Genomic DNA, 12,661 nt, shown 5'->3' on the forward strand with positions numbered 1-12,661 from the left:
CCGACTACATTTAAGTGGTCGGAATTTCGCGACCATATTTTACAACCCTTTTTGTAGTCGCAAAATTTGAAACCCACATACCCAACAACATTTTGGTCGGTTAATTCACGACTTCAACCAAAATCAAAACAAAACCCCACATTCCCTCAGATCTGGAACCGGAAACAGGCGACCCACAACACTCCACCCCCGTTTCCGGCCACTCTTCGTCGCCGGCTAATTCACGACGCAGGGAATCGGAAACAGGCGACGCAGACCACCATCAACCGTCGCCGGCCTCTTGACGACGCGACACACTTCTTAGTCATCAACCACCACCGACCCTTCATTGTCGGCTACTTCACCGACGCAGACCACCCATCCGAAGTCACCAGCCACCGCTTTCGTCACCAGCCACCGCTTTCAACAACAATTTACTCAAAAGACCCAACAGTTGGAGGCGACACAAGCCCAGATATTAAGGGAGAGAGAAGAAGAGAGACTGGAGCGACAAAGGGAGAAGGAAGAGTTACAAAGGGAGAAAGAAAAGCTACAAAGGGAGAGAGATGCAGAGCGACTTGAGCGCCAAAGGGAGAAACAAGAAAAAGAAGAAAATGATAGGGCCCAAGCAAAGGTGATTGCCGAGTTGAAAGAGGCAATGGAGAACTATGGAAGGATGTTCAGTCAGTGTAGTCAATTTCAGTCTCAGGACCCTCGAGGTCCCCCCGGCGGAGGGGCAGGGCTAGGCACACCTACGGGCTAGCTACTTTGTAGATTTTTTCAAACATATTTTGTATATATTTATGTATTAACTCGTAGTAATGCATTATATATTCCTATCAGTATGAACAAGTTTGTTAATATTATCAGGAATATATTTCTATCAGTAGATCGTGTTTTGAATATTGTGGTCGCAGGAATTATATTGAATAGCAGGAAATTGAATGCTTTGGTTAAATATTTGATGTGTTAACGACCACTTAAATAGTCGTAATTTTTCGATTGTGTGATAGCTGGATTTGAAGTTTGCGACTACATTTGTAGTCGCTAAATTCCGACCACAAATGTAGTCGCCAAAATACGACTGCAAAGGTAGTCGCAAATTTAACGACCACAATTGTAGTCGCAAATTTAACGACCACAATTGTAGTCGCTAAATCTCCGACTACAGTTGTAGTCGTATTTTAGCGACCATATTTGTGGTCGGAATTTAGCGACCACAAATGTAGTCGTTAAATTCCGACTACATTTGTTGTCGTATTTTTTGCGACTACAATAGTAGTCGGAAATTTAGAAACCAAAAATTGGTCGATAAAGTAGTCGGTGACCTTTACCGACCACTTTTTAGTCGTAAATTTCTAATATTCCGACTAGGATTTTTCCGACTACGTCTTTGCGACTACTTTCAGTCGCAAACCTTTTTAGCGACTATTTTAACCAATTTTCCGACTATTTTTAGCGGTCGGAAAATTGGTGATTTCTTGTAGTGTAGTGTAAATGTGTAATCACTGTAATGAGACATTGAGACCCAGAGGTTGAAGTTGTCTAATGGGTTGGTGACACGTTTTGTAGGGTATTTAACTAATTAGTCTAATCACCTATCCAGCCATCCTCCATGTTTCTTTTATAGATGTTGATTGATGATGACTACGTAGCTCATTATTACTAAGCCAAAGATCTGGACATATCGGCTCTGATCTGGACATGATCTATACAGATCGGTTATGATTTGAATATTTCAGTTTGGATCTAAACATGATCAGTACCAATCGGTTCAAATCTGCACATACTGGTTCTGATTTGGACATAATTTGTACAGTTCGGTTATGATCTAGACATGATCTGTTCATACTAGTTATGGTGTAGACATATCGGTTCTCTGGACATGAACTATATGGACATGATCTATACATATATATTATGATCTGGACATATCGGTTCTAATTTGCACATGATCTGTACAGATCGGTTCTAATCTGTACATGATACGTACAGATCATTTATGATTTAGACATGATCTGATCATATCGGTTCTAATCTGTACATGATACGTAAAGATCATTTATGACTTGGACATGATCTGATCATATCGGTTTTAATCTGGACATATCGGTTCAGTTTTAGACAACATCGTTTTATTACTAAAGCAATAATAGTAATAAAATATTGGAAAATTTGTAATTATTAATCCAACCTTTACCCGGTTTTCTTTAATTAAGCCTACCTATGCGATATTTCTAAATAATCCAACCTTTATGACCCAACTACTATTATTAAGCCTGGATGACCTGTTACCTGCTACAAAGTCAACGTTAAAACGTTGACAACCTAAAGTTGGTTTCCCTTCTAAAATATTGGACACGTCATCATCACTTGCCTAAACAAGGATTTCATTATTTTTTTCAAAAAACTCTTAACCCTTCTCTTCTCTGTACCGTGTTTCAATTCCTCTCTCCTCCATTACTACTGCTTCAACCACAGTTGTACTGGTTCATGACATCATCAGCGATTTTCTTGTGGAAATAGATGACTTCATCCACATGCATTCAAATTTCGTCTCCAGAATCGTACAATTGAAGGTGAACTTCCTAGCGTTTTTGTTCCTTTTATGGTAAATTTGAATTTTGGGCTTCCTTGATGGTCAGTTCGTAAAAACCCTAGCTGTTGTAATAATATAGTTTTTTTTTTATCTTGTGGGATGTTGGTTATTGTGGTCTTGTTGAAAATTTAGAAAAAAAAAACATTGAATTTGAAGAAGATCCAGATCCAACAGGCAATTGCTTTACCCCAGCCATAACAATTGCTGATTATTTTTGATGAACTTCAAATGGAGAGGTATGAGAGATCAACAATGGTGGAGAAGAGAAATAATGGAGATGAGTGCAGAGATGAAGCAGATAATCGCATAGGAGAGAGGAACGAAAATTAAAACAGCAAATAAAGAAAAGGAGGGGAAAAAAATGAAAAAAAAAAAAAAAATTATAGCTGTTATATGCCACGTAAGGGTGAATACCGCTTACAGCAGGTTAGTAACTTGTTAGGCTTAATAATAGTAGTTGGGTCATAAAGGTTGGATTATTTAGAAATATCGCATAGGTAGACTTAATTAAAAAAAAACCGGTTAAAGGTTGGATTAATAATTACAAATTTTCCTAAAATATTAGTAATATAATACTAATAATAATACTAATAATAATAATAATAATAATAATAATAATAATAATAATACTCCGTAATAATAATAATAATCTGATATGATCTTATTTTTTCTGATCTGATATGATATTAACTTATTTTTTCTGATCTGGTCTAACCTGATTAAATATGAAATAAGTAATAAGGTCATGAAATAAGGTGAACTAAACAGGGCCTTAATTAAAAATAGAGAATATTCATTTTCCTCTATATTTATTACTTGTTTTATTTACGGGGTACTTAATTAGTATTCCGTATATACTCCTACTTTAACTCTTGAAATAAAAATAAAAAACTCACTTTAAAGTTACTCCTTCCGTTTCAGTTTTCCCTGATTTTTTAATTGGACGTTATCCAATACTTTTTCTGTTTTTAATTTTAGACTTATACTTTTCCTCACTTTTCCATAAATCATGATTATTTTTTCTTACACAAATTTATTTTTTCCCACCCAAATATCCAACCATACTCACATCCACTTTTATTTGTACTTTATCAATAAACAATCCTCTACTTATTATTAGAAACAAGCTGATATTGTTGTCTATTTTGTATTTATAACAGGGTCGGAGACTACATTGAACCACAGTGAACGTACCTAAATAATACTCCCTCCGTCCCTTAATACTCGCACCGTTTTGACTTGACGCGCTTGCCAATGCACAACCTTGACCACCAATATCTTTAACTAAATATTATAAAAACTTATAAAAATATTAATAGTTTGAAAATATGTATTAAGATGAAGCCAACATTATATTATATATTAACATTTATTTTCATATATTAAAAATAAAATAGGGTCAAAGTGAATTATGTGAATAGTGCAAAAAATTCAAAACGGTGCGAGTATTAAGGGACAGAGTATACGGAGTAGTCCGTTCGTACTACTCCTTATGGCATAAAATTTGTTCAATTCTTCCCCACTCATGAAGTGTTGCTTGTTCTAAAAGAAAAGAGTTTCCATAAGCATTTTGTCAGTACTAGATCTTTTCTTTGGTGATGATATCTGGGCCATCTACCCATAACTTAATAAATCTCAACTTGCTAATCCACTTATGGTCTGTCAAGTAGATGTTTATAAAATGTGTCAATGAAAATAAATTTATATGTAAATTTATAAGAAAAATTAATATTTGTTTCCGTAGTAATAATAGTTCACTGAAAATTATCTCTCTTTTTTTATAAATTTTCATTACAATCCATTATATTTCTATTTGGAGAGTGGTATTAGGAGTGGTTGTAAATTTATGAAGAAAAACACAAAGTGTAGATAAAATTTCATTACCATGGACATCATGATGCATGTTATTTTCTTACCAAATAAAACTTAGATTTATTTCCATAAAAAATAACTTAGATTTATTCTCATTCTCACCTTTATCACCAGCTATCAAATGGACCGTTACTAGACCAATAGTGCCATAATAAATGTGTTTTAGAATTGTTTTATCCAGGGGCGGACCCAGAAATTTATAAATGGGGGTCCAAAAAAAAATTAGGATTTGCTTTCTAATTTTTCATAATTGCTCTTTATAGAGGGTTAAAGGTGAGAGGTAAGTACTCGAAATATTAAAAACGGCCTAATAAAATATGTGGAGGATTTATGAACTTTAATTTTGGATTTTCATAGCAATAAAACTCAACACCTAGTCCAAATTGCAAACAATAACTTGGCGCGATTTCAATTTAAAATGAAAAAAACGAGTTTTTATACTTAAAATGAGATTTACTTTATTACAATAACTACCACTAGAAGTATATCTTAAGAAAAACACAAAATATCTTTGAAGAAAAAATAACATTACTATTTTCTTGTGTTTTTGTAAAAGCAAAATCATGAACCATTCTAAAAAAAAAGCGATGAAGAAAAAAAAATAAACATAAAAAATTTAGACGATCAACAAAGGGGACAAAGTAAAAGACAAAAAAATAAATGGAAAAAATCCATAATTAACTTCACTTAACAGGATTTGAACCCTGGTCACATGAGTAATATATTAATCAAGCAACATTATGCTTCAAGTACATTTAATTGTTATAAATGTAAGTTACTATACATAATTTAACTATTTCAACTGTAATTAATTCTCCCAATATCAATTTTACAAAAAAAATTCAAAAATAATGGGGTCCCTTTGGACCCCTCTAGGGGTACATAGGTCCGCCCTGGTTTTATCTATTTAAACGTCAGGTCAAAGGGGTTCAAATGTTATAGACATGTTTGAAGTGTTTACTACCTACATGGCTACATGGCAACATGTCACTAGCTACATGCTTCAATAAACATGCATAAAGATATTTATATCTTCAACAACGGACATTGAAAATAATGCATTCGTCTTTTCAGGATCATAACTTAGGTTTATAAAACAATGAAATAAGTTACATACCCGTGTGGCTATGAAATATTAACATTGCATATAATTTTTTTTTATCGTACAAAAAATTAAGATTTCCATATTTCGCTAAACTATATTATCTACACAAATTCAAACTCAAATGTAACTTAAACACAACTTGACAATCTTAGCAATTAAGATGAAAGTTGTAGTCTTACAAAACTAATAACACAAGTTCCACCAAGGGAAACTTTCATCCTCATCACCATTATTATTCCTCCTAAGAGACCAATCTCCTTGCCATTTCCAAACCACGTCCTTCATTGCCGGCCTTACCTCTTCCTCCATCAACTTCAAATACTCAATAAAGTCCCCTCCCCTCTTCGAAAACTCCACCACCTTAACCACCGGCGACACCACCTCAAACACCTCTACACTCACCACCAACCTCCCTCTCCTACCCACTTCTCCGCCTTGCAACACCACCCTTGACTCTTTCTCTTTTCTTGCTTCATACTTCAACCCTTCCGCCATCTTCTCCACCTTCTTCATCACTTCCTTAATCGAACACTTTGTCACGAACAATGTCCCGAGTTTCCTTTTATGACTCTCAAACAAACCGGACAAGTCTAAACCCGAAGCCATAGACAACATAAAATCAAATGCATTGAAAGGAGATTGATCAGGGGAAGAACAAAACAAACTCGAATATAAATCACCTTCATATATTAATCCCTTCTTAAACCAAGGACTTGTCATTATTTCTGACATTATAATCCTTTCACTTGGATTACGTACCAAAATCTTCTTAACCAAATCCTCAACTTCTTTAGGAAATCCCAAGGGAAACTCATACTTACCAACCCTAATCTTCCTCAACATTTTGGTTCGACTCTCATCTTGGAAAGGTGGATAACCAGCAAGTAAAGTGTACAAAATCACACCACATGACCAAATATCAGCCATTTTACCATCATATCTCTCACCTCGAATAATCTCCGGTGCCATATAAGCAAATGCACCACAAGCAGTGTATAAAAGAACATCAACATTATTATTATTATTATTATTATTATTCTCTTCTTTCCCAACAAGAAATGTAGCCAACCCAAAATCACAAATCTTGACATTATCACCATTTGAGTCCAACATAATGTTCTCAAGCTTAAGATCGCGGTGACAAACACCGCGACTATGGCAGAAATCAACAGCTGTAATAACCTGCTGAAAATACTTCCTAGCAAGATTCTCTTCAAACCTACCTTGTTTGACAATCTTGGTGTACAAGTCACCCCCACCAACATACTCCATTACTAAATATATCTTTGTCTTTGTAGCCATGACTTCTTTAAGCTCAACGATGTTCGGGTGCTTAACAAGCCTCATAAGGGATATCTCCTTCTTCACTTGCTCTATCATACCATGTTTCTTCACCTCTTCTTTGTTCATCATCTTTATGGCAACTATTTCTTCTGTTGTGAGGTTTTTTCCTTTGTATACTTTTCCGAAATTACCCTCGCCTAAAAGATGTCCGATCTCATATTTGCCAAATAGAATTCTACCTTCCATGTTGAAGAGGATTTTAGGAGAGGGAAAGCAGTGTGTCCTGTATCATATGAAACAGGAGCACTCTGTTTTCCCCTGTTTTTTCAGGTGAAAGAAAAGAAAACACAAGAATTGAAATGGAGGAGTGGAAAATAATAATGACAATGTTAGAAGATAATTAGGGATATTGTTTGGGATTAATTTATTACAAAGGAAGAATTCAAGTAGTATACGAATCAATGATTTGCTGTATTTTAGTAATTATTTATGGATTTGATGTAAAGGGTTTCAATCATAGTAATCTGTTTTCCTCTGTTTTTTTCATTAATTTTTTTTTATGTAAAATGTTATTGGTAAATTTCTTTCTATTCTATGTGATGTCCACTAGTTTACAACTTGCAAGATTTATTTTGTTAAAAAAATTTGACTTTTTATGTTAGAAAACGCCAGGCGGTAATTAATTAAATCAAATCCAGTTTCGACATTTTTGTTAGTATTCGGATTCGGACTCGATTAAAGTTCGTTCATATTTGTTAATTTAATAAATGAGCCGAACTTGAACAACTTTTGAAGTCCGTTAATGAACATGAACATATGTATGCTCGTTCACTTATGTTCATGAACATCTCGTTTATTTATGTTTATGGACAAGCTCGTCTATTTGTTGATAATCAAACTTTTTATACATAATTGTATGAACATAGATAAAAGTCGTATTTTGACTTTAATTTTAACAACCAAAAAAATATATCATGGAATAAGCATATTTTGAGTTTAAATGGTTAAATTAGTACACATTCAAAATTTTGTTTTCAAATGATTAAAATTTAAAGTGCAAAACTCGGTTAATAAGCAAGACGTTAATGAATTGTTCACGAACACAAAATCTCTTAAATGAACCAAGTTTGAACAGATTTGGAGCTCGATTTAAAATTCAAGTTCGGACTAGAACTCAAGCTCGCCTAAATTAAACGGACATGAACATAAATATAATAGTACTCGACTCGGCTACACCCCCCAGTTGTCAGGCTTTGGTGAAAATCGTCTAAACGTATCAACCAACGATTCGTTGATCTTTCATCTAGTAACGAGAGGGGTCAACGTAATACCAGCTCTAAAATAATTGCGCACTGATAATCTGTAATGTTGCTGACTTGCTGTAGTGTCGTTAACGTAGTATGAGAAAGAAAGTTGTATATTGTAGTTTTAATAATATGTTTCAACAAAGCCTTCTTAGCTCAGTGGTAGAGCGCGTGGCTTTTAACCACGTGGTCGTGGGTTCGATCCCCACAGACGGCGAATTCTTTTTTTTTTTTTAGTGAATCTGTCCATCAAAAGCCAACCTTTAACTCGGATGTCAATTATGTTTATTTTTTAAAAGATTTTTAAAGTATACCGTGAGACACGAACCTGATAAATTAAGCTAAGTGACATATTATTATAGTGATTTAAACACCTTGAGACCTATGGTTTTAAAACAAAATCATATATTTCGTACTTAATTTGTTTTATTGTTTAGACTATTTATTATCGTCTCTAAAGAGATTAGGTATGCCTATATACAACAAATAAATAAAAAATAAAGTCATAAAACTATCCTACATCAAATTCTAAAATATATATTCCATGTATCAAAATAAAATTAAAAATAGAGTTAAACCAAATCACTCAACCAGTCAACCCTTGGCTACATGAACACTCAACTTAGTTAAACTAAATTATCTACGGCGTATCATCCCAATATTACTAAGCTTACACTCAACATTTAACGTTTCATATTTTTGTGGATTTCAGTTGGTTAAATCTGAGATCAAACCTTGTCCATACTCCCTCTGTCTCTTAATACTCGACCCTTATCTTCATATTCGGATTAATTTGCGACTTGTGTTCGTTTTGCTAGACATCCTACGGGCGTGTAGTGTAGACTTCATATAGGTCTTCATATGGGCTTTGTCTTCTTTGACGGGTCCAATATTGCCATTCAACGTCTAACTCCCTTGTTGGACAAAATATCAAGGTGTTTTCATCCTAAGTGTCTCAGTGATAACCTTGATAGTAAACATGATTGAAATTTTTGCATTATTGAGTGATTTATCTTACGAAATAATCCATTGAACAACCATTTATGTACGGCCCGCAGTAAATTTATGTGTGTTCTGTTACATTCCATGGAGGTATCACATGAATTAGTTAATGATTTATTAAATGTCTAAATCAATCAAAAAAATCTATAAGATAAATATAGATCTAACAAATACATGATAAATTGAATCAAATGAAGGTATTCTTCATCAAAACTACGGTCGTTGAATAGATCTTGTACTATAGAATGTCTCCCGTATATAACGCTGGAACATGCAACCTTCTCAGAGAGAGGGTCTAACGATTTGTTGTAGCCGCGAGAATGATTTCCACCTAATTCAACTGAATGTACTCGAAAGATTGATATTTGTTGCTATGCCGCATAAAACTTTACCAATGGACCAATTCTACATAAATCCACTACGAGTGAACGACAAACCAAAGTTACTAAAACTAACTCCCCCATAGGGAGACTAACGAACAAGGACGAACTCCGCCCATATGGTGAAAATTTATTGAATTTCAGAGACAATACCTGAATCAAATGAAGACAAATGGTCGGAAATAGTCTAATTTCCGAAGAAATTAGACTATTTCCGGCCTATGTCGTCCAAGAAAATAAACCCTAGAAAAGGAGATAGAGGAGAGAAAACGGCAAGACAAAACCCTAGTTTAATTTTGGTTGCAACTAGTATCAATCAAATTAATTACTCTTGTAATATTCAATCAATCGGTAACTGATTCTAAACCATTTTAAAATTTATTTTACCAATATATATTGACCTAATGGTTAAGAATAAATCTCTCTCCATTTGAAACTTGTATTTTAAGTTCAACGTGTTATGAATGAAGGAACTTTTAGGCTTGAATGTTGATTTGTATGACAAATTTAATGTTGGAATAATGAGAAGAAAATAAATGAACAAATTAAAACGCACACAAAGATTTAAGGTGGTTCACTCTTCAATGAGCTACATCCACCATGAGGGAGTGTTTGGAATTTGTATTACTCTTCAATGGAGAAAGGATTACAAAGAGGAATTCTCAAAGGTGAAGAGGAGAGAATTCTATGTATGCTTAGATCTAGGGTTTGAACCTCACTTGTATTTCTCTTTCTTAATTCTGAAATTCTCATTACATTTGGTATTAATAGTGTTAGAAATCAAACCAATCTAAGGGACAAGGAAAGGCCACGTCGATTGAACCTTTCGAAAGAAAAAAAGTTCACCCGCATGGTTCGGTCGAACCTTTAAAGGGTTCGGCAGAACCAAGCTAGGTCAGGTTCGGCAGAACTTACCCAAAGTTCGGGCGAACCTCCAAAATCTCAAAGTTCCTGATTCTCTTCATGTTCGGTCGAACCACCTAAGAGTTCGGTCGAACTTCCAGCAGGTTCGGCCGAACTTCCAGCAGGTTCAGCCGAACTTCCCCTGCTACATGACAGCTTCTCGTAAAATAGTCATAACTCCCTCATTTTTCATCCAAAATGAGCTTATGACCAGGCGTTGGAAAGCTATTGACTATTGAGCAAAGCTTTCACCTCCAACTTGAATCAACTCAATCTAATGAGTATATCATGAGATATGTCCATTTGAAGTCAGACTTTCCACTATAACACCCTAACATCCTTCAAGAAAGATTCGAGGCACACATAAAATTCTCCACCTTGACTTGAATCCTCCACACTTCCTCATAATGTAATACCACACTATACTCCAAACACACTCCCAACAAGTCTTTATGGGGTTACATCGACCATGGAGAAAGACCAATTAAATCCACACACAAAGTGAACTTAGTTGTCGGCAAAGACTTTGTCAACATGTCGGCGGGACTCTCCTCGGTACCAATCTTCTTCAAGAGAAATTCGAGATTTCCCCGACTGCCAGTTTGAAATTGTTAGTCTTTGCAGGGATATCTTATATATAATTAATGACTTGGATGTTTGTTGTATTAGGAAAAGTTCTAGATTAGATGTTAAACGTGCCCATGATCTAGCTGTTTCAGCTAGGAATGATGGACACTAGCTTTTCTCTTTTGTGTGTAATTACTGTCAAAAAAAAAAAAAAGAGGGGGAAGACTCACAGAGTAGCGTTATATACTTGTTTACATGTTTATCTCGTAACCACGTTTCTTCCCGAGAAACATTATTACCATTAGTCTATTATCTTTATCTAAATGATAAACTATGAAGGTTTTCATTCGACGTCCTATTTCGCAAAATATCACCCTGGTATTAACTGTGAAAGTACCTTAATTCCCTTATACAAAATCATCCCCTCCCCTTCACCTCTCCCCGCACCCTTCACCTCTCCCCTGCCGTCAACCACCACTTCACGCCCACAACCACCAAAACCTCACTACTGCACTCTGCTCCGACCACCACATCAATGCACACTTCACTATGCACACACACGTCACTCTTCTCCGAGGCCACATCAAAAACTCCGAGGAGGAGAGAGAACAAAGGAGAGGAGGGAGAACAGAAGAGCCGCGAAGAGTGGAGCAGTCGCCAAATTTAACGACTCCAGGGAGATGCCGCCTTCGGCCAATGCTTCAAACAATAGAATTTAATTTTTGTTTTTATTTTTTATGACTGCCACTCGTATTTGGTGGCCGCCAACATGGCCTACACGGCTATGGTGGTGGCCGCCAAACATGGGCAACAGCTTCATGGTTATGGCCGCTAATTCTGGGCGGCACCCCTCTTCCCCTCTTTTCGTCCTTTGTTCCCCCTCCCCTAATTTCCGATTTATTTAATTTTTTTGATTTTTGTTTAATGATTTATATTTTCTAAGTTTTTTTTAACAATTCTTAAAAAAAATTATATGCTGAAATTGAAATTATAAAATAAATAAATATATATATATATATATATATATATATATATATATATATATATATATATATATATATATATATATATATATATATATATATATATATATATATATATATATATATATAAAGTAAATTTTTTTTGGTTTGTTTTGGTAACAAGCACGAAAATAGATTTCAAATGGATTTTTGTTTAAAATAAAAACTACCGCCCAGTATTGGCGGCACCCAACCATGGTGTGCCTCTGAGAATTGGCGACACCCTGCCATGGTGTGTCGCCTAGAATTGGCGGCTGCCACCATGGCTCAGCCGCCCAAGATCTGCGGCTAATCCATGGTGGCGGGCCTGGCGGCCGCCAATATATTATGGGCGGTACACCATGGTTGGGCGCCGCCAATCCTCGGCTGCAGTTGTGAATCAGATTCTTTTAAAAAAAAAGTACGTGGTGGTGTGTGAAGGTGTTTCTACGTGAAGGTGGTGGTGCATGAATGACCGAGAATGTTAAGAAGAAAGCTGTCAGAATGTCGCCGGATTTTAGGAGTAGGCGGTCGGAGATAGAGGGTTAAAAGTTGGAGGTGAGAAGTGAAGGGAGGGGGCGTAGAATTTATAAGGGTAAAATCGTACTTTTACGTAAAATACGCGAGCGATTTTAACGTATGCGGACGTCGAATAGCGATACACT

At 35.4% G+C, this 12,661-nt stretch overlaps 1 protein-coding gene and 1 non-coding gene across 2 annotated transcripts; one reads left to right on the top strand and one right to left on the bottom strand.

The window, feature by feature from the left end:
• Positions 1 to 5,572: 5,572 nt before the first annotated feature.
• LOC110803471 (CBL-interacting serine/threonine-protein kinase 25) lies at positions 5,573 to 7,377 on the bottom strand. Its single transcript, XM_022008987.2, has one exon. It carries the CDS (start codon positions 7,083 to 7,085, stop codon positions 5,739 to 5,741), a length of 1,347 nt encoding a protein of 448 aa, XP_021864679.2. The 5' UTR covers positions 7,086 to 7,377; the 3' UTR covers positions 5,573 to 5,738.
• A 911-nt stretch (positions 7,378 to 8,288) lies between these two features.
• Positions 8,289 to 8,360, top strand: TRNAK-UUU (transfer RNA lysine (anticodon UUU)). The gene has a single exon. It is a non-coding gene; the product is annotated as a tRNA-Lys (tRNA).
• Positions 8,361 to 12,661: the final 4,301 nt, after the last annotated feature.

The sequence above is a fragment of the Spinacia oleracea genome, chromosome 1 (genome assembly GCF_020520425.1).
Source record: "Spinacia oleracea cultivar Varoflay chromosome 1, BTI_SOV_V1, whole genome shotgun sequence".
Lineage (NCBI taxonomy): Eukaryota > Viridiplantae > Streptophyta > Magnoliopsida > Caryophyllales > Amaranthaceae > Spinacia > Spinacia oleracea.

What these genes read in the sequence shown, in the direction of transcription:
- LOC110803471 (XM_022008987.2), bottom strand. Translation starts at nt 7,085, where the DNA reads ATGGAAGGTAGAATTCTATTTGGCAAATATGAGATCGGACATCTTTTA.